This window comes from Scyliorhinus torazame, chromosome 5, assembly GCF_047496885.1.
Source record: "Scyliorhinus torazame isolate Kashiwa2021f chromosome 5, sScyTor2.1, whole genome shotgun sequence".
In the NCBI taxonomy this organism is placed as follows: domain Eukaryota; kingdom Metazoa; phylum Chordata; class Chondrichthyes; order Carcharhiniformes; family Scyliorhinidae; genus Scyliorhinus; species Scyliorhinus torazame.
Window position 1 is genome coordinate 88,736,460 of NC_092711.1, and position 23,128 is coordinate 88,759,587.

The 23,128-nt window shown below is 47.2% G+C and overlaps 1 long non-coding RNA gene and 1 gene segment (V, D, J or C); one reads left to right on the forward strand and one right to left on the reverse strand.

Annotated features, from left to right (window-relative positions):
• LOC140418847 (uncharacterized) overlaps nt 1–14,750 on the forward strand; it is a 49,246-nt gene extending 34,496 nt beyond the window's left edge. The window contains exons 3-7 of the long non-coding RNA XR_011945368.1: nt 5,119–6,469; nt 6,669–7,212; nt 7,638–8,839; nt 8,965–9,057; nt 13,629–14,750. This is a non-coding gene — a long non-coding RNA (uncharacterized lncRNA). The remainder of the gene's footprint in view (nt 1–5,118; nt 6,470–6,668; nt 7,213–7,637; nt 8,840–8,964; nt 9,058–13,628) is intronic.
• On the reverse strand, nt 6,093–20,576 carry LOC140418843 (Ig heavy chain C region, membrane-bound form-like). The segment is given in 4 exon segments: nt 6,093–6,217; nt 6,358–6,485; nt 10,541–10,871; nt 20,439–20,576. Coding segments are annotated over 3 exon segments (288 nt in total).
• Nucleotides 20,577–23,128: the final 2,552 nt, after the last annotated feature.

Sequence of the window (23,128 nt, forward strand, 5' to 3'; positions counted from 1 at the left end):
ATGACAGGGTTGTGTGGTGTCGTGGTCACTGTTCTGAAGACTGGGTAGTTTGCTGCAAACAATGGTTCGTTTGAGGTTGCGCGGTTGTTTGAAGGCAAGTAGTGGGGGTGTGGGGATGACCTTGGCAAGATGTTCATCATCATCAATGATGTGTTGAAGGCTGTGAAGAAGATGACATAGTTTCTCCGCTCCGGGGAAGTACTGGACGACGAAGGGTATTCTGTCGGTTGTGTCCTATGTTTGTCTTCTGAGGAGGTCGGTCCGGTTTTTCGCTGTGGTGCGTTGGAACTGTCGATCGATGAGTCGAGTGCCATATCCCGTTCGTATGAGGGCATCTTTCAACGTCTGTAGATGTCTGTTACGCTCCTCCTCGTCTGAGCAGATCCTGTGTATACGGAGCGCTTGTCCATAGGGGATGGTTTCTTTAATGTGTTTAGGGTGGAAGCTGGAGAAGTGGAGCATCATGAGGTTATCCGTGGGTTTGCGGTAAAGCAAAGTGCTGAGGTGACCGTCCTTGATGGAGACGAGTGTGTCCAAGAATGCAACTTATTTTGGAGAGTAGTCCATGGTGAGTCTGATGGTTGGATGGAACTCATTAATGTCATCATGTAGTCGTTTCAGTGATTCTTCGCCGTGGGTCCAAAGGAAAAAATTGTCATCGATGAATCTGGTGTATAACGTCGGTTGAAGGTCCTGTGCGGTGAGTAGGTCCTGTTCAAACTTGTGCATGAAGATGTTGGCGTATTGGGGTGCGAATTTGGTCCCCGTGGCTGTTCCGTGCGTCTGGATGAAGAACTTGTTGTCGAAGGTGAAGACGTTGTGATCCAGAATGAAGCGGATGAGTTGCAGAATTGCGTCTGGAGATTGGCAGCTGTCGGTGTTGAGTACTGAGGCTGTTGCAGCAATGCCGGCGTCATGGGGGATGCTGGTGTAGAGTGCCGAGACGTCCATTGTGACGAGGAATGTTCCTGGTTCAACTGGTCCATGGGTGCTGAGTTTCTATAGGAAGTCCGTCGTGTCGCGACAGAAGCTGGGTGTACCTTGTACGATGGGTTTCAAGATGCCCTCGATGTAGCCAGAGAGGTTCTCACACAGGGTCCCATTGCCTGAAACGATAGGGCGGCCTGGTGTGTTGGCCTTATGTATTTTCGGGAGGCAGTAGACATCTCCAATGCGGGGAGTACGTGGGATGAGAGCACGTAGGGTGCTCTGAAGATCTGGATCCAAGGTCTTGATCAGTCTGTTAAGTTGGCGGATGTGTTCTTTGGTTGGATCTGCGGGTAACTGTCTGTAGTGTTCTTGGTTGTTCAGTTGTCGGTATACTTCTTTGCAGTAGTCCGTTCTGTTCAGTACGACAGTGGCCCCCCCTTTTTTCTGCTGGTTTGATGACGATGCAGCGGTTGGTCTTGAGAGCGCGGATGGCGTTGCGTTGTGCTTGGGTGACGTTCGGGGTTGTCTTGTGGATGCGACTGATGAATCTGGCATTGAGGCGACTCCTGACGGCTTGAGCATACATGTCGAGTCTAAGGCAGCGGCCTTCCGGAGGGGTCCAATTCGACTCTTTCCTCTTCGGTTGCCGCACTGCAGATCTCTCGGTCTGCTGTTCCGGTTCATTGGTAGTCTGCTTTGGTTCACTGTTGGCCTCTTGGGGTCTATGGAAGAATTCCCGGAGCCTCATTCGCCTGATGAATTCCTCCGTGTCTGCCGCGAGACTGATGGGGTCCATTTTGGTGGTGGTGCAGAAATTGAGCCCTCTGCTGAGGACTTCGATTTCGTCTGGTTGAAGGGTGGAGTCTGACAAGTTGACAATAGATTTCCCTGTATTATTTTCTACTGTGACACCGGGGGTGGCTTGGTTGCTGTTGGTGGTGATGCCAAGTTTCTCAAGCTTTCTGTACTTGGTATGCATATAGGTGGCATAGTATTGTTGTCTCATCTGTTTGGCGGTGTTCCGCAGCTGGTCTGCTGCATCCTGAGCGCAAGTTGAGAATATGGCCTCTATCTTGGTTTCCAGGTTGCGTCATCTGCTGTAGAGCTGGTGGACGAGGTGGTTGAGGAGTGTGAGAGAGGTGCGACGGCAGAGTCTCTCAGCGTAGTCTGTGTTGTAGGGCAGGAATGTTCCCTTCCAGTCGGGGAACACTTCAGCAGTCAAGGGTATTCAGCCTCTGATCTCCGGGTAAGCGTTCTCCAAGGCGGCGTTCAGGACCCGCGACAACGCAGAATCGCCGAGCAGAAACTTATAGCCAAGTTCCGCACACATGAGTGCGGCCTCAACCGGGACCTGGGATTCATGTTGCATTACATTCATCCCCCACCATCTGGCCTGCGAAATCCTACCAACTGTCCTGGCTTGATACAATTCACACCTCTTTAACCTGGGGTTACCCCATCTCTGGATCTGTAAAGATTTAATCACCTGCTAATGCTCACATTCCTAGCATTGTTTGGCATCTTTGAATTTGTCTATATATGTGTTTCTGGTAGAGACCTCTGCATTCACCTGAGGAAGGAGCAGCGCTCCGAAAGCTAGTGACATCGAAACAAACCAGTTGGACTTTAACCTGGTGTTGGAAGACTTCGTACTGTTCTTGTTTAACTGATCCTTCAAGAACAAAAGAACTAGGAGCAGGAGTAGGCCATATGGCCCCTCGAGCCTGCTCCGCCATTCAATGAGATCATGGCTGATCTTTTGTGGACTCAACTCCACTTTCCGGCCCGAACACCATAACCCTTAATCCCTTTATTCTTCAAAAAACTATCTATCCTTATCTTAAAAACATTTAATGAAGGAGCCTCAACTGCTTCACTGGGCAACTTTCGTTGGAGTGAAGCGTTTTTAGAAACAAGTAATTCTCATAAGGCTCTGAAGCTTCTTGTAGATGAATAGCCTGGAGGTTGGTTCTCAGGTGGATTTGGAAGCTGGAATAAGTACAGTACTGTGGCTGCACTGGGAGACATTCAGCTCTGCTGGTTCAGCTGGTTCCTGGTGCTTCAGGTGCTTCTCACACACACATTTGCTTTATTCAGGGTTTATTATGCTGCATCCCTGACAATTAAGTGCAGGGTTAAAATTCTGGGACCCAGAACACCCCGATACAATAGCAGTTTACGATGCTCACTCACGCTTATCTCTGTCCCAATTCGAGCTCATTCTCCTGTGTTCAATACGGCACTTGGAGACCAACAATCCAGAGATTTCATATTCCTCAAATGCTGGTTCATCCTGACACAACGAGACATTTAAACTTCACAGGTGGCTGCAAAGTTTTCTTATTCAGGTCCGTGTTTAACTAAATATTTGTTGCAGAGTCGAATATCACCCACAGTTTAATGTCCATAATAACCTGTTAAATCGCAGTCAACTTGGCAGAGTTTGTGGATCTTACAGTCTATATTATCTAATATTCTTGTGCTGAGCGTGACATCCTGCATCTACTCTTGGGTCTTATTAAAACAGTGCATTGTAGCTGGGTGGGGTGCACGGCACGGTAGCACGGTAGCATATATATAAATGATTTGGAGGAAATGTAACTGGTCTGATTAGTAAGTTTGCAGACCACACAAAGGTTGGTGGAATTGCGGATAGCAATGAGGACTGTCAGAGGATACAGCAGGATTTAGATTGTTTGGAGACTTAGGCAGAGAGATACTAGATGGAGTTTAATCCGGACAAATGTGAGGTAATGCATTTTGGAAGATCTAATGCAGATAGGAAATATACAGTGAATGGTAGAACCCTCAAGAGTAATGAAAGTCAGAGAGATCTAGGTGTACAGGTCCACAGGTCACTGAAAGGGGCAACACAGGTGGAGAAGGTAGTCAAGAAGGCATACGGCATGCTTGCATTCATTGGCCGTGGCATTGAGTACAAGAATTGACAAGTGATGTTGCAGCAGTATAGAACCTTATTTAGGCTACACTTGGAGTATAGTGTTCAATTCTAGTCGCCACACTACCAGAAGGATGTGGAGGCTTTAGAGAGGGTGCAGAAGAGATTTACCAGGATGTTGGCTGGTATGGAGGGCATTAGCTATGAGGAGCAGTTGAATAAACTCGGTTTGTTCTCACTGGAACGACAGAGGTTGAGGGGTGACCTGATAGAGGTCTACAAAATTATGAGGGGCATAGACAGAGTGGATAGTCAGAGGCTTTCTCCCAGGGTAGAGGTGTCAATTACTAGGGGGTATGGGTTTAAGGTGCGAGGGGCAAGGTTTGGAGGAGATGTATGAGGCAAGTATTTTACACAGAGGGCAGTGGGTGCCTGGAATTCGCTGCCGGAGGAGGTAGTGGAAGTTGGGACAATAATGACATTGAAGCGGCTTGTCGACAAATACATGTAAAGGATGGGAATAGAGGGATACGGACCCAGAAAGTGTAGAAGATTTCAGTCCAGACAGGCAGCATGGTCGGCACGGGCTTTGAGGGCCGAAGGGCCTGTTCCTGTGCTGTACTTTTCTTTGTTCTTTGTTCTTAGTGGTTAGCACCGTTGCTTCACAGTTCGAGGGTTCCAGATTCGATGCCCAGCTAGGGTCACTGTCTGTGCGGATTCTGCATGTTCTCCTTTTGGGTTTCCTCCGGGTGCTCCGGTTTCCTCCCACAAGTCCCGAAAGACGTGCTGTTGGGTGAATTGGGCATTCTGAATTCTCCCTCTATGTACCCAAACATGCGCCGGAATGTGCTAACTAGGGGCTTTTCATAGTAACTTAATTGCAGTGTTAATGTAAGCCTACTTGGTTGAATAAAAATTATTATTATTATGGGGGGGGGGGGGGGGTGGTTACTCTGGCTGCCGACTTCTGTTCCGTGGTCTTGTCTATTCCCAGTGGCCCTGCAGAGGGAGCATGTGGTATCCACCGGAATGCTTGACACCTTCCACAACCAGTGGATACCTCAGCGGACAGAGTGTTTCAGAGACACTGGGAACAATATTCTGGTTCAGTTAGGAAGGTTCCAGACACTTTTGTTGGGACTTCTAGCTGATTTTGGTCTTTTATTTTGACTGGACAACATGCTTGGGGAAAGCAACAGAGGAAAGAAGGTTCGATAGAAACTAGAATGATGTGTTGTGAATTTCTATCCGATTCTTACAGTGATCATTTTTGTAAACTTCTTTTTCAGGCATTAGAACGGGAGGATTGGCAGCTGGGCAACTCGAACCAAATATAACATCAAGATCTGACAGTCACTCAATTCATTAGGATCTAAATATCACAAACTGTCAATGTGCTTGTCTGTTCTGACTGTGGGAAGAGATTTCAAACATCAGTGTGACTGGAAAAGCCCCGAGACACACACACACCTGAGTGGGAGTGTTCCAGTGAACTGACTGTGGAAAGAGCTTTAACCAGTTACACAGCCTGAAAAATCATATTGTTTCCTCTTGTGGGAGAGTCTAGCACGGCAAGGCATAATCTAAGAGGAGGGGGTCTCAAATTTAGGTCTCAAATGAGATGAGTAGACATTCTTCCATCAGAGGGTAGTGAATCTGTGGAATTCTTCAGCTGTGAAATCATCCTGTCTCTGGAGTTTACCATAAAAAGGCAAAGGTGAAGTTGGCTTTACCCGGATGGGCCGCTTGGTGGCGCAGTGGCCTTTCACTGAGGGGCCATGAGTTCAGACACATCCCAGACAGGACTGGTGAGAAATATCTGTCTGGGAAAGGGGAGACAACTGTATAATCGGGGAAATGGAGCGGTGCCGATGGACCTGAGAGAAAGGAGTTCAGCAAAGTCTTATTTTCTTCATTTTTCATTCAATATTTATTAAAATTTCAGAGAAAATATTACACAAACGTTTATTTTGAAGTTAACAAATTGGAACATAACGATTGAGGGTCACAGTGAGAACAGAACACACGCCCTCTGAACTGCCAAATGTATGTACAACTGTAACAGACACAAGAAAGAGAGAACAGGAGCTCAACATAAAGGGAAGGCAACAATTGTAAATAAGGAACGAGATTAGTTACTTATTTAGACATGACATTGAGAGAAATTACTGGCTACAATTACATTACAGCCAAAATAATGTCGTACATTTTAAACTGAAAAGCAGAAATACTGCCCATGATTGTCTCAGTTACAGATGCAGAATAATAAACTGAGTGAATTTTACTGTTAGAGTCACCAAGAGGAGATATTGTATTTGTGTCACACACAGATCATAATAAACAGCTGAGGAAAATCTACAGCGTCCGAACGTCAACCGATCACTTGATCTGTAAAAGAGAGAGAAAATGATGAAGCAGATGTTTATGATCGGGGACATTGATGTTAGAGTTTTTAATCAATCAAACATTTAGAGATTTTTGAAACGGCTTCTGTCAGTTTGAAGTGTGAGTGGATTGAATCTTCTCACCTTCACCAGAGTGACTGCAGCGCTGTAGGAAATGCTCAGGAAGAACAGGGTGATGAATGTGGAAGCGGTTGTCCAGATGTTCCCGTTATCATCCTCATAGTCTTCAGCCAAGGTGTGTTCTGTGGTATCTATGAGGATAGAGCCGAATAAATATAATCAGATTGTTTATTAATCCAGGATATATTTTTGATATTCTCATTTCATTTTCTCCCACTGCTAATTCATTCTTTAATATATTTGTCATTGCATATCTACTGTTGAGTTCATGACACTCAGAAATCGATCTCTGTAACTTTTCTCTTCCAATTAAGGGGCAAGATAGATTGGCCAATCCACCTACCCTGCACATCTTTGAGTTGTGGGGGTGAGACCCACGGGTCACGGATAAACTCAACTGGGACAGAGACCCAGGAGCGGGATGAACCCCAGGTCCATGGTGGCGTGAGGCAGCAGTGCTAATCAAAGACCAAAGAACAAAGAACAAAGAAAAGAACAGCACAGGAACAGGCCCTTCGGCCCTCCAAGCCCGTGTCGACCATGCTGCCCAAAGGTAGAAAGGCAAGTGGTACAGAGAACATACAGGCCCATCGAGTCTGCACCGACCCACTTCCACCTTATCCCCGTAACCCAATAACCCCTCCTAACCTTTTTGGTCACTATGGGCAATTTAGCATGGCCAATCCACCTAACCTGCACGTCTTTGGACTGTGGGAGGAAACCGGAGCACCCGGAGGAAACCCACACAGACACGGGGAGAACGTGCAGACTCCGCACAAACAGCGACCCAACAGGGAATTGAACCTGGGACCCTAGTGCTGTGAAACCACAATGCTATCCACTTGTGCTACCGTGCTGGTGAGAAACCACTTTTACACCGTGCCGCCATTGCCTGACATTTTTGTTTGTTCTTTAACTTTTGCGGCTGTGTAGATGCAAAATTTGTGTTACTTTACTCTTTTGTGTGTCCCGATGTCGTTATAAATGTCATTGTGTGTGTTCATGTGTCAATGATCTGTGTATTTGTGTGTCAGCGCCTGTATGCAAACTTTGTTTATCTTCTGTTAATGTGTATATGTGAGTGTTTATTGTGTGTTTGTGTGTTGAAGTCTATGTTTATATATTAATGCCTGTGTTAATATCAGTTTATACTTCCCTGCCCAGTAATAAAGGTGTTAATGTGTCTTTATACGTTCAACATGCATGTCAGTGTCTTAATGTTTGTGTCTGGATAAGTGCGTTTGTGTGTGTGTGTGTTTGTTGATGTGTGTATTTTATCATAGGATCATCATCATATAATCCCTACTGTGCCGAACGAGGCTATTCAGCCCATTGAGTCTGCACCGACCCTCCGAAAGAGCATTCTACTTGGACGCATGCCCCTGCCCTATCACCAGAACCTCGTAACCCCACCTCACGTTGTGGGCACTAAGGGGTAACAGAGCATGGCCAATTCACCTAACCTGCACACATTTAGACTGTGGAAAGAAACCGGAACACGCGGAGGAAACAGGAACAGACACGGGAGAAGGTGGAAACTCTACACAGACAATCACCCAAGGCTGGAATGGAACCCAGGTTTATGGCGCTGTGAGGCAGCAGTGCTATTTATGCGTTGATGGTTGTTTCTAACTATCTATTGGTGTGTACTGATGCCTCCATGTGTATTCATGTGTGTTCGTGTTAATGTGTGTACGAGTCTGCTAATATGTGTCTACGAGAGCCCATTAGTGTGTTAATGTAGATTATTGTCTCTGTTTGAATGGAAATATTTCTGTCATTGTGAAATTCTGCTAATGTACATGTTATTGGTTACATTTGTGTTTCATATTCTTCTGTCAGCTTGCTTGTCTGGGTTTATATGTTTGTGTATCTGTGTGGATATGTGGTTGTATATGTCTGTTTGTGTACATTTGTGTAGCCGCTTGTGTGTGTGGATTTGTGTGTGTATGTGCACGTGTGTCTGTGTATGTATAAACATGTGTCTTTTTGTGTTTATGTGCATGATTGTGAATTTTAGCGCACGTTTGCGTGTGTTTTTGTGTCAAAATATGTGTGGTTTGTTGTGCCTGGATGTATGTTCATGCATGTGTTTCTATGTGTGTCTATATGTGTGTTTGTGTCTACGTGTGAGCGTGTGTGGGTCTGTGTGCATGTATGTGTAGTGTTTGTGTCTGTTTCTCTGTCTGTGTGTTTGTATCAGCTGCCTGCAGCTTTTCCAGTTGTGGGTATTATTGGTACCGATGTAGAATATGTTGAACTTTCTGCTATAAATGTGTTTTCTGTGAGTTGCAAGCTGACATCAGGTGACCGAATGCAAAAATACAAGGAGGTGCCTCAGGAGAGAACAGTGAAAACCCAGGGAGAATTCAATCGCCAGTCTGGATTTGGATTTTGGGGAATCGGTCTTAGCAGACGGATAAGAGGAACAAGGGTGCTAAAAAAATACATCTTTATCATGATGGTCTTTTAAACCCTTCAGCCGGTAAGCTACAAGACTTCTTGTAATGTCAGTAACTGAGTTCTTAGTCTAGAGAACCATTTACTTCCAAACTCCCTGCTTGAGGACTGGGAAGATATTGAGTTAATAATCTCCCTCTCTCTGGTCAGGTCAGCAAATTGCCTTTGGGTTCTCCCTGCTGGAGGTGGAGATACAGAGAGTTCACTCATCACCTTCCTCCTCCTTTGGTCGGGAAAGTGGAGGTAAAATTGGTTTATTGTCCCTTTGCTCTCTTTCTTGGGGACGTGTGGGTACAGTGGATTAACTAATGTCCCTCCACTCATTGTTGGAAGCATGTGTCATAGAATTTGTCATAGAATTAACAGTGCAGAAGGAGGCCATTCGGCCCATCGAGTCTGCACCGGCTCTTGGGAAGAGCACCCCACCCAAGGTCAACACCTCCACCCTATCCCCATAACCCAGTAACCCCACCCAACACTAAGGGCAATTTTGGACACTAAGGGCAATTTATCATGGCCAATCCACCTAACCCGCAGATGTTTGGACTGTGGGAGGAAACCGGAGCACCCGGAGGAAACCCACGCACACACGGGGAGGATGTGCAGACTCCACACAGACAGTGACCCAAGCCGGAATCGAACCTGTACAAACACTTCCCTTTGTTGGGGAAGTGTGGGTACAGTGGATTAACTAATGCCCCTCCCCCTCTCAGTGTTGGAAGTGGATGTCCAGTGGATTACTCAGGCCCCCACCGTCTCGTTGATGGGGAAGTGGAGGGACAGTGTGTTAACTAATACCCTTCTCTTTGCTGGGAAAGGGGGGTACGGTACATTAAGTAATGCCCCTCTTTCACTCTTTGTTGTGGAATTGGGTTACGGTGGATTAACTAATGCCCCTCCCCGTTGGGGAAGTGGGGAGACAGTGGATTGACTTATTCCCCTCCCCCTCTCTCCATTGGTGAAGTGGGGGTACAGTGGATTAACTAAAGCCCCTCCCCCTCTCTCTGTCGGGGAAGGGGGGTACAGTGGAATAACTAAAGCCCCTCTCCCTCCCTCTAGTGGGGAAGTGGAGGTACAGAGGATTAACTGAAGCCCCTCCCCCTCCCTCTCTTTGTTGGGGAAGTGGGGGGGGGGGGCAGTGAAATAACTAAAGCCCCTCCGCCTCTCTCTGTTGGGGAAGTGGGGTACAGTGGATTAACAATTTCACTTCCCCCGCTCTTTGACTGGGGATTGTTGGTCCATGTTTCTGTGTGACACTCAATTCAGTTCCCAGTGGGTGTGATACAGCAACTTCAAGCTGACATTAATTTTAATGGGATGGACAACGAGAGAAGCAGGAACACCGAGATCTAAATGTGATGGGTTTGTCTGAAATGGGAAATTGTCCGATTTCTCCTCAGCGGGAGGAAAGTTAATGAAGATATTTTGCTGAATCCTGTAATGGATGAGTTTTACTCTGTCTCTGAGCCAGGGTGTATCTGAGCTGGGAGCTCTGGTTGTATCAGACTTGGGGACCAGACCTGTAGAAATCCGGGTCTCGTTGAACAGATCTAATATCAGCAAAGTGGAAGCTCCATTAATTAAGCGGCTGTGTATTTAAATCACAATTAGAGGAAAGAACCTTTATTATTTTTATTTTAGTTCGAAATGCACTAGGTAGATTCTCATTGACATGAATTACCGGTGAGCATCAGAGCGAGGGAAATGTTCACAAAACTGGGTTTACCGCTGGATTTATCAACCGTCCTGTTGATGATCTTCAAGGGGATGGCTTCATGTCCCACCACACAGGAGTAAGAAGCGCCGCTGGCCCACTCCTCCGCTGCAATGGATAACAGGCTGTACATGAAGAAGGAGTTATTGCCGTTCTCCGCCATCACCTCGGTGTTCTTGTAGTTCCCGGGATTCACCGGCTTGTCATTGACGGTCCACTTGACGAAGATCTCCCGGGGGGGAGAAACCTCTCACTAAGCAGCTGAGGGAGACGAATCTCTGAGCGGAGACGTCTTCAGCCGAGGGCAGGAGGACAGAGACGGACGGTTCCCGCGGATTGGGATCTGCAGAAAATGCACAATAAATGTCAATAAAATGGGGAATTCCGGAGAGAATGGAACCGCGGGTTAGATGTGAGAGAAATGTGTTTTGTGTTGGATTTTAAAGGTTTCCATTTCCCACTTTGGGATCTGTCCGGTTTCCCAGCTCGGAGCTGAGGTGGACACAAGCCTTTTCCCTGAGAATTTACGGATATTGGATTCGAAAGTTTCAGAAAGTGTACAGCAGGGAAACAGGCCATTCGGCCCGCCTGTTCAGTGCTGGTGTATAAGCTCCACACCAGGCTCCTCCCACCTTACTCCCAAAGGATTGGGAAACTGCCAATGTAACACCCTTATTCAAAAGGGAGGGAATCAAAAACGGGTAACTATAGGCCAGGGACATTAATAGCTGAGCATTTAAGCATACAGAGTGTAATCAAGCTGGGTCTGCCCGGCTTCGTGAAGGGTAAATCATGCCTGACAAATTTATTGCAATTCTTTGAGGTGATAACGAGAAGGCTGGAGAGAGGGGGACCAGTAGATGTGATATACATGAATTTCAAAACTGTTTTTAATAAGTGAATGTACTATTGCCATGGCTGCAGATACAAAAATAGAAAGGCAAGTGGTGAGGATTACAGAATATCTACAGAGGGACAGAGACAGCGTAACTTACTGAGTAAAAACTTGGCAGATGAAACATAATGTAGGAAAATGTGAGGTTAGACACTTCGGTCGGAGGAAGAACATAACGGAATATTATTTAGATGGAGAAAGACTGTAGAAAGCTAAAGTAACGGGGGAATTGGGGGTCCTCGTGCAGAAACCACAGGTTCTGCAGGTAATATGGAGACAAATTGAATGTTGACATTTATTTCAAAGGGAATAGAATATAAACATGGGGAAGTCGAGCTAAAACTATGCAAGGCATTAGTTAGACTGCACCTGGTATACTTTGAATAGATTTGGTGCCCTTATCTAAGGAAGACAATTGGTTTTGAAGGCAGTCCAGAGAAGGATCACGAGGTTGATTCCGAGTATGGAGGGATTTTCTTATGGGGAGAGGTTAAGTAGGCTGGGTTGTACTTATTGGAGTTTAGAGGAATGAAGGCAGCCGAATCGAGACATGAAAGATTCTCAGGGAGCTTCTTAGGAGGTTGTTTTCCCTTGTGGGATTTCTGTTTATTTTTCAATGCCTGCCGATTTTCCTGCCAAAAGCTTTTTTCAAAGAGATTGAGGGAAGGATTACTTTGTTCATATGGGGAGGGAAAGTGGCCAGAGTTAGAAAGGTGCTGCTACAGAGGGGAAGGCAGGCAGGGGGTTTGGGTCTTCCGAACCTGATGTATTACTACTAGGCGGCGAATGTGGAGAAGGTGCGGAGCTGGGTCAGTGGGGTTGATTCCCAGTGGATCAGAACGGACGAATGGAGGACAGTTTGTGCAGTGTGTCAGGATTGAAAGCACTAGCATCAGCGCCGCTCCCGATGGCCCCGGGGAAATACTCAGGGAGTCCCGTAATAATAGCTTCATTGAGAATTTGGAGGCAGTTTTGCCAACACTTCGGGTTGGGGGCAGGGTCAAGGGAAATGCTGATTCAGGGAAAACACAGATTTGAGCCAGGGAAGTGGGATGGAAATTTTCGGAAATGGGTGGCGAAGGGGATTAAGACACCAAAAGATTTGTTTCTTCGGGGTCGGTTTGCAAGTTTGAAGGAGCTGGAAGCGAAGTATGGGCTGGAGCAAGGGGAAATGTTTAGATACATGCTTGTTCGGGATTTTGCCAGAAAGGAGATACAGAGCTTCCCGGTGGAGCAGGTCTCCACATTGCTGGAGGAGGTGCCGATGACAGGGGGACTGGAGAAGGGGGTAGTGTCGGCGGTTTACAGAGCTATTTTGGAAGAGGAGAAGGCACCACTGGAAGGGATCAAAGCAAAGTGGGAGGAAGAGTTGGGCGAGCATATGGAGGAGGGGTTCTGGTGTGAGGTGCTCCGGAGAGTGAATGCCTCCACCTCATGCGTAAGTTTGGGGCTGGTACAGCTGAAGGTGGTATACAGAGCACACCTCACGAGGGCGAGGATGAGCCAATTCTTTGAAGGAGTAGAAGATGTGTGTGAACGTTGCGGGCGGGCGGGGGGAGGGGGGGGCTGCTAATCATGTTCATATGTTTTGGTCCTGTCCAAAGCTAGAGGATTATTGGAAGGAGGATTTTAGGATAATTTCTAAAGTGGTGCACGTGAAACTGGCCCCTATTCGGGGTGTCAGACCACCCAGGGTTGGAAACGCGTGCGGAGGCAGATGTTGTAGCCTTCGCCTTGTTGCTCGCCCGAAGGCAGATCCTGATAGGTTGGAGAGCAACCACTCCACCCTGTGCCCTGGCGTGACGGGGGGACCTATTGGAATTCTTGACTCTTGAGAAGGTTAAGTTTGAAGTGAGGGGAAGGATGAAGGGGTTCTACAATTCATGGGCATTATTCATTATGCACTTTCAAGAAGCATATAACATAGAACATTAGTTGGGGCGGGTGGGTGGGAGGGTTGGGGGGAGGGTGTGTGTGTGTGTTAATGGCGACTATGGGTGATTCCTAATTCCTTTTTGTCATTTGTTTGTGTGAACATGCGGGCTAATGTTTGGGGTTTGGTGGGAGGATGGGATCGTTGTTATTGATATGGGGATTGACATATTTGTTACTGATTATTGTTTATTGTTGGTGGGTGTAAGTTTGGGAGAAAATGTGAAAAAGGAGGAGAATAAAAAAAATATTTTTAATTTTTTTAATAAACAGTGCCAGTGACTGTGAAAGACCCCTAGACGCTACATTCCGGTGCCTGTTTGGGTACACAGAGGGAGAATTCAGAATGTCCATATTACCTAACAGCACGTTTCGGGACATGTGGGAGGAAACCGGAGCACCCAGAGGAAAACCCACGCAGACACGGGGAGAACGTGCAGACTCCACAGACAGTGACCCAAGCTGGGAATCGAACCTGGGACCCTGGAGCTGTGAAGCAGCAGTGCTATACACTGTGCTACCATGCCTCCGATCCCACCCAGCGACAATGCACTGTTTTAATCAGACCCAAGAGTAGATTCAAGATGTCACGCTCAGCACAAGGATACTAGATATTATAGACTGTAAGATCCACAAACTCTGCCAAGATGGCTGCAACTTAACAGGTTATTATGGACATTAAACTGTGGGCAACATTCGATTCTGTGACCAATATTTAGTTAACACGGATCTGAGTAAGGAAACTTTGCAGCCACCTGTGAAGCTTAAATGTCTCGTTGTGTCAGGATGAACCAGCATTTGAGGAATATGAAATCTTGGGACTGTTGGTCTCCAAGTGTCATATTGAACACAGGAGAATGAGCTCGAATTGGGGCAGAGATAAGCGTGAGTGAGCATCGTAAACTGCTATTGTATCGCAGTGTTCTGGGTCTGAGTTTTAACCCTGCAGTTAATAGTCAGGGATGCAGTATAATAAACCCTGAACAAAGCAAATGTGTGTGTGAGAAGCATCTGAAGTACCAGGAACCAGCTGAAACAGCAGAGCTGAATGTCTCCCACTGCAGCCACAGTACTGTACTTATTCCAGCTTCCAAGGCCACCTGAGAACCAACCTCCTGGCTATTCACCTACAAGAAGCTTCAGAGACTCATGAGAATTATTTGTTTCTAAACACGCTTCACTCCAACTAAAGGACCTGCTCAACAAGAAGACAGTAGACCTGCAGAGATATAAAGACTGCAGTCTCCATTCCATTTTCATCATTACAGCTTCAACTTGATCTGTACCTAATTTCTGTGCATGTGTCAGTGAGTGTGAAAGAGACGAGAGACTGAGATGTTCAAACATCCAGGGAAATTGTGTGACAATAAATAACCATCTTCGGTTTAAAAATCACCAGTAAGCCTGCTGCTGAAATGTATTTTAAATAAAGAAAAATCACCCAGAGGGTAAGAAAATATCACACAAACATCCTGATAATGGAGTGGAAAGGAGCACGAATTATAATCAAACGCTGTATAACCCCTTCAGGTAGCTATAGAGAGGCTGCAGTCTCTCACACTGAATGTCTACATGCTCCACGGGCTCCCAGGCCACAAACATCAGCTTCAGCCCAGGCGTGGGAGAAACTTTTTAAAAACAAGTTAACCGGCACTGGGACCCAGCTGGGATCAGAAACCTTGTTCTCCCCCCCCCCCCCCCCCCCCCCCCCAATAAGCTGTTGCGTCACCAAGACGCCAGCGCATGCGCTCTGTTTCCCCAAGATGGCGGCTGTGAAACAGGGCCTGGTCCCGGGAGAGAGCTGACCGGCGGTGATGTGACCTGAGGATCACCGCACCTCAGGCAAGGGGCCAGGTTGGGAAGGCGGTGCCTTCAGGAATAACTGGGAAGGTGATGTTTGGTCAGTTGCTGCAGTCTGTGTAGTGAAGGTGCTGTCACAGTGGTGTGAGGTGAGGAAGTACAGGATTATCACCCAGCAATGATCAATTAAGGGGAATGTAAATCCAGCTCAGGCTGCTTTCAGATTGGAAAGGGAGCTAAGGTGTGTCCTCAGAGCTGGTGGTGAAAGCTGCAGCTGGTGAAAGAGTGGCTAAGGAAAATATTGGTCCTTTAGAGGATGAGAAGGGAGATTTAATAATGGGAGATGAGGAAATGGCTGAGGAACTGAACAGGTTTTTTGGGTCGGTCTTCACAGTGGAAGACACAAATAACATGCCAGTGACTGATGGAAATGAGGTTATGACAGGTGTGGACCTTGAGAGGATTGTTTTCACCAAGGAGGTCGTGATGGGCAAGCTAATGGGGCTAAAGGTAGCCAAGTCTCCTGGACCTGATGGAATGCATCCCAGAGTGCTAAAAGAGATGGCTAGGGAAATTGCAAATGCACTAGTGATAATTTACCAAATTCACTAGACTCTGGGGTGGTCCCGGCGGATTGGAAATTAGCAAATGTGACACCACTGCTTAAAAAAGGAGGTAGGCAGAAAGCAGGTAATTATAGGCCAGTGAGCTTAACTTCGGTAGTAGGGAAGATGCTGGAATCTATCATCAAGGAAGAAATGGCGAGGCATCTGGATGGAAATTGTCCCATTGGGCAGACGCAGCATGGGTTCATAAAGGGCAGGTCGTGCCTAACTAATTTAGTGGAATTGTTTGAGGACATTAACAGCGCGGTAGATAACGGGGAGCCAATGGATGTGGTATATCTGGATTTCCAGAAAGCCTTTGACAAGGTGCCACACAAAAGGTTGTTGCACAAGATAAAGATGCATGGCATTCAGGGGAAAGTAGTAGCATGGATAGAGGATTGGTTAATTAATAGAAAGCAAAGAGTGGGGGTTAATGGGTGTTTCTCTGGTTGGCAATCAGTAGCTAGTGGTGTCCCTCAGGGATCAGTGTTGGGCCCACAACTGTTCACAATTTACATAGATGATTTGGAGTTGGGGACCAACGGCAATGTGTCTAAGTTTGCAGACGACACTAAGATAAGTGGTAAAGCAAAAAGTGCAGAGGATACTGGAAGTCTGCAGAGGGATTTGGATAGGCTAAGTGAATGGGCTAGGGTCTGGCAGATGGAATACAATGTTAACAAATGTGAGGTTATCCATTTTGGTAGGAATAACAGCAAAAGGGATTATTATTTAAATGATAAAATATTAAAACATGCTGCTGTGCAGAGAGACCTGGGTGTGCTAGTGCATGAGTCGCAAAAAGTTGGTTTTCAGGTGCAACAGGTGATTAAGAAGGCAAATGGAATTTTGTCCTTCATTGCTAGAGGGATGGAGTTTAAGACTAGGGTGGTTCTGCTGCAATTGTATAAGGTGTTAGTGTGGCCACACCTAGAGTATTGTGTTCAGTTTTGGTCTCCTTACTTGAGAAAGGACGTACTGGCACTGGAGTGTGTGCAGAGGAGATTCACTAGGTTAATCCCAGAGCTGAAGGGGTTGGATTATGAGGAGAGGTTGAGTAGACTGGGACTGTACTCGTTGGAAGTTAGAAGGATGAGGGGGGATCTTCTAGAAACATATAAGATTATGAAGGGAATAGATAGGATAGATGCGGGCAGGTTGTTTCCACTGGCGGGTGAAAGCAGAACTAGGGGGGTATAGCCTCAAAATAAGGGGAAGTAGATTTAGGACTGAGTTTAGGAGGAACTTCTTCACCCAAAGGGTTGTGAATCTATGGAATTCCTTGCCCAGTGAAGCAGTAGAGGCTCCTTCATTCAATGTTTTTAAGATAAAGATAGATAGTTTTTTTGAAGAATAAAGGGATTAAGGGTTCTGGTGTTCGGGCCGGAAAGTGGAGCTGAGTCCACAAAAGATCAGCCATGATCTCATTGAATGGTGGTGCAGGCTCGAGGTGCCAGAAGGCCTACTCCTGCTCCTAGTTCTTATGTTCTTATGAATGTTGTGGCTTTGGCAGTTTCTCTATAATGTCATTCCCTCGCTCCCTCTACCACCGCTATCTTTAGAGTCAGAGAGTTTTACAGCACGGAAATAGGCCCTTCAGCGCATTCATAATAATCTTTATTATTGTCACAAGTAGGCTGACATTAACACTGCAATTAAGTTATTGTGAAAATCCCCTAGTCACCACACTCCGGCGCCTGTTCGGGCACACTGAATGTCCCATTCCTCCCACAAACACGTCTTTTGGGACTTGTGGAAGTCCTCCAACCACTGGGAGGAGACCGGAGCACCCGGAGGAAACCCACATAGTCACAGGGAGAATGTGCAGACTCTGCACAGACAGACTGGGAATTGAACCTGGGTCCCTGACGCTGTGAAGCAACAGTGTTAGCCACTGTGCTACCGTGGCACCCAACATGGCAGCCAGTCCTCGAATAACCTAACGGGAGCCTTAGCCTCCACATCTTCTGACAGGCCGACGACTCGTATGTTCTTTCTCCGACCCTCGGTCCTCCAAGTCCTCCAGGACCTCCGAAAGCCACTTGGTTGGTCTTCAAAGGATTGCATTTTGACAGAGGCATCTTGCTGAACGTTCAGGATTCTCTCCTCCGCTTCATCAAGTCTTTTTTTTTCTTTAAAAAAAATAAATTTTGAGTACCCAATTCATTTTTTCCAATTAAGGGGCAATTTAGTGTGGCCAATCCACCTAACCTGCACATCTTTGGGTTGTGGATGCGAAACCCACGCAAACACGGGGAGAATGTGCAAACTCCACACGGACAGTGACCCAGAGCTGGGATAGAACCTGGGACCTCGGCGCCGTGAGGCAGCAGTGCTATCCACTGCGCCACCGTGCTGCCAGTATCATCGAGCCTCTTCATGGTGTTTTGCCGCTGGTCCTCATGAGCTCACAGATATTGAGTCAGCACACTCCGCCTCTGGTCAGTAACATGGATAATGCCGGCAGTCATTATTTTCGCCGCCTCCATGAGAGCCCCAGAGAGCGCGGGGTCGAGAGACCTCCCGAGGGTCAGGCCGCTATGTTGAAAAGGTGGCCCCACCCCCACTGAATACACCTGCGCTGTTTTGTCAACAGATTTCTTCACTTTATTTGGCATAATCCTACCAAACTGAACCCTGACGTCTTCCAGGGACATGATAACAATATTAATTTAAAGATCAGATTATAGGTGAGTGGCACCAAAACCTGCGGAAAAGCAGCTACTCCCGCACCACAAGCCCGACGCCCCGGCACAGACAGATTTCTGATCGATGAACGTGCCGAGGGTTATGGGGAACTGGCAGGTAAATGGAGAGAAAGCTGAGATGAGGAGGGATTTATTTTCTCGAGGATGTGGTGAAGCTTTGAAATTCTGTACCCCAGAAGATTTACAGTGCAGAAGGAGTCCATTCGGCCCGTCGAGTCTGCACCGCCCTTGGAAAGAGCACCCTACTTAAGCCCAAGCTTCCACCCGATCCCCGTAACCCAGTAACACCACCTAACCTTTTTGGACACTAAGGGCAATTTAGCATGGCCAATCGACCTAAGCTGCACATCTTTGGACTGTGGGAGGAAACCGGAGCACCTGGAGGAAACCCACGCACACACGGGGAGAACGTGCAGACTCCGCACAGACAGTGAACCAAGCTGGGAATCGAACCTGGGACCCTGGAGCTGTGAAGCAATTGTGCCAACCACTGTGCTACCCAACTGTGCTAACCATTGTGAAATGAGAGATAATGTGGGGAAACGGTGCTGAGGTAGATCAGCCAATGATCCCATTGAATGGTTCAGGCTCAATGGGCCGAATGGCCGACTGCAGCTCATATTTGTTGTGATCTTCTGGACAGGAAGCTGTGAGCTTGGATCTGTCAATCAGCCTGAATCAGCACCTTCAGGAGAATAGGGAGGGTGAATATTAGATACAGCAGAGTGAGAATAGAGGGAGAGTGTGTGGGATGGAGATTTACAGCTTTTGGGGAATAAGAGAGAGGAAAAAATGTGACATAGAAACTAGAATTGTCTGTTCTGAGTTTCTATCCTGTACTGACAGTGATGAATTTTGTAAATTGTTTTTACAGGATATTAGACGAGGAGGAATTACAGACCGATATCTCAGGCGTTACGTCTCACTCTGACAGAGTCACTCGATTCCCTGGAACCTGAATATCATCAGCCTTTGAACCTAGAAGGAGAAATGTTTGTCCGAACTGTCAGCTAAAGATATCAAACATCAGTGTGACTGGAAAAGCCCCGAGACCCACACAACACACACCCGAGTGAGAGTGTTCCAGTGAACTGACTGTGGAAAGAGCTTCAACCAGTTACACAGCCTGAAAAACATAACAATATTCAGAGTGGGGAGAGACCGTACACGTGTTGTGTCTCTGGACGAGGCTTCAACTGATTGTCCCGCCTAGAGAGACACAAAGAGACCCAAAACATGGAGAAACCGTGGAAATGTGGGGACTGTGGGAAGGGATACAAAGCCCCATCAAAGGTGGAAACTCATCGACGTAGTCACACTGGAGAGAGGCCGTTCACCTGCTCTCTGTGTGGGAAGGGATTCAGTGATTCATCCACCCTGCGGACACACCAGCGAGTTCACACTGGGGAGAGGCCATTCACCTGCTCTCAGTGTGGGAAAGGATTTACTCGAGTATCCAAACTACAGACACACCAGCGAGTTCACACTGGGGAGAGGCCATTCACCTGCTCTCAGTGTGGGAAGGGATTCAGTGATTCATCCAACCTGCAGTCACACCACCGGGTTCACACTGGGGAGAGGCCATTCACCTGCCGTCAGTGTGGGAAGGGATTTACTCAATTATCCACCATGCAGAGACACCAGCGAGTTCACACTGGGGAGAGGCCATTCACATGCTCCCAATGTGGGAAGGGATTTATTGATTCATCCAACCTGCGGAAACATCAGCGAGTTCACACTGGGGAGAGGCCATCCACGTGCTCTTAGTGTGGGAAAGGATTTACTCAATTACCTCAACTGCGGAGACACCAGGGAGTTCACACTCAGAGCAGCCGTCTCGAAGGTCAACCCACGGAAAGCCACTGGCCCGGATGGGGTACCTGGATGAGCACTTCAACCGCTCTTTACTTCAACCTCTCTTTCTATGTCTCTATGTCTCTCTCTTTACAATGATCTGAGGTCCCTACCTGCTTCAAGAAGACGACCATCATCCGTGTACCACAACAAAGCAAAGCAGCGTGCCGAAATGACTATTGTCCAGTGGCTCTGACATCCATCATGATGAAGTGCTTCGAAAGGTTAGTCATGGCACGAATCAACTCCAGCCTCCCGGATTGCCTTGATCCACGACAGTTCGCCTACCGCTACAACAGGTCCACAGCAGGCGCCATCTCCATGGCCCTGCACTCTACCCTGGAACACCTAGATAACAAAGGCACCTATGTCAGACTCCTATTTATCGACTACAGCTCAGCCTTCAACACCATCATTCCTACAAAACTCATCTTCAAACTTCATGGCCTTGGCCTCGGCTCCTCCCTCTGCAACTGGATCCTGAACTTTCTAACCCACAGGCCACAATCAGTAAGATAGGAAACAACACCTCCTCCACGATCATCCTCAATACAAGGCTGTGTCCTCAGCCCCCTACTATACTCCTTATACACCGATGACTGTGTGGATAAATTCCCCACCAACTCGATTTTCAAATTTGCTGATGACACCACCGTAGTGGGTCAGATTTCAAACAATGACGAGACAGAGTACAGGAATGAGATAGAGAATCTGGTGAACTGGTGCGATGACAATAATCTCTCTCTCAGTGTCAACAAAACAAATTAGATTGTCATCGACTTCAGGAAGCGTAGTGGAGAACTTGCCCCTCTCTACATCAATGGGAATGAAATAGAAAGGGTCGAGAGCTTCAAGTTTTTAGGTGTACAGATCACCAGCAACCTGTCCTGGTCCCCCATGCCGACACTCTAGTTAAGAAAGCCCATCAACGACTCTACTTTCTCAGAAGACTAAGGAAATTTGGCATGTCAGCTACGACTCTCACCAACTTCTACAGATGCACCATAGAAAGCATTCTTTCTGGTTGTATCACAGCTTGGTATGGAGTCTGCTCTGCCCAACACCGCAGGAAACTACAAAAGTTCGTGAATGTAGCCCAGTCCATCACGCAAACCAGCCTCCCATCCATTGACTCTATCTATAATTCCCGCTGCCTCGGAAAGGCAGCCAGCATAATTAAGGACCCCACGCACCCCGGACATACTCTCTTCCCCCTTCTTCCGTCAGGAAAAAGAGACCAAAGTTTGAGGTCACGTACCAAACGACTCAGGAACAGCTTCTTCCCTACTGCCATCAGACTTTTGAATGGACCTACCTCGTATTAAGTTGATCTTTTCTCTACACCTTGCTATAACTGTAACATTATATTCTGCAGTCTCTCCTTCCTTCCCTATGTACGGTATGCATTGTTTGTACAGCATGCAAGAAGCAATATGTTTCACTGTATACTAATACATGTGACAATAATAAATCAAAAACTGGGGAGAGGCCATTCACCTGCTCTCAGTGTGGGAAAGGATTTACTCAATTATCCACCCTGCGGAGACACCAGCGAGTTCACACTGTAGAGAGGCCGTTCACCTGCTCTCAGTGTGGGAAAGGATTTACTCGAGTAGTCAACCTGCAGTCACACCAGCGAGTTCACACTGGGGAGACACCGTCCACCTGCTCTCGGTGTAGGAAGAGTTTCACTCGGTTATCTCACCTGCAGTCACACCAGTGAGTTCACACTGAGGAGACGCCGTCCACCTCTCAATGTGAGACGGGATTGCATGTTTCATCGCACCAGCTGTGACACCAACAATTTAACAATTGGTTACAGGGGTTGGATTCTGCTGTTATTGTTTCTGCTCTACATCCAGGACGATAGTTTGTTCATTCTGACAGGTGGTCAGTGGGGATGGGCGGAGGGTTTCTTTCTGCTGGACTGACCGGTCTCACTACTTTGCCTCCAGTGGGCTGATGCTCTTTGAGCCTTGTTGCTAATAACTGGCTTCAAATTGCACAAGGATCACAGAGTGAAAGGGCGTTTGGAAGTTTGAAGATATTTAGTTTCCATTTCTGTATCAAACCCCTCAAAGCATGCCACGTTTCCATGGAGAAACACCCTGGTGGTTACAAGGTTCTTTTGTTTAATTTATCTTAGGTTTCTTCTGTGAGGAACACCATCAGGATACGAGGGGCAATTTGTCTGAGGTGGACTGGGAATCTGATCGGTACAGGGAATACCTAATATTTAAGGAATTATTACATATTTACCAGAGGGTCGGTTAGCTCAGTTGGCTGGACGGCTGGTTCGTGATGCAGAGCAAGGCCAACAGTGAGGATTCAACTCCCGTACTGGCTGAGTTTATTCATGAAGGCCCCACCTTCTCAACCAGGCCCCTCGCCTGAGGTGTGCTGACCCTCCGGTTAAATCACCCCCAGACAGCTCTCTCTTTGTCAAAGGGGAGAGCAGCCTATGGACCTCTGGAAAAGAAACCTCGGGAGGACCACCATTTTAATCGACTGTACTCTGCCCGCTAGCGAGAGTGGCAACATGTCCCATCGTTTGAAGTCCTCCTCCATCTGCTCCACCAACCGCGTTAAATTAAGTTTATGCAGGGCCCCCCAACTCCTAGCTATTTGGATCCCCAAGTACGGAAAGCTCCTTTCTGCCCTCCTCAACGGTAGATTGTCTATCACTCTTCCCTGGTCCCCAGGATGCACCACGAAGAGCTCACTTTTCCCTACATTGAGCATATAGCCCGAAAAGTCCCCAAACTCCCTTAGAATCTGCATGACCTCCACCAGCCCCTCCATT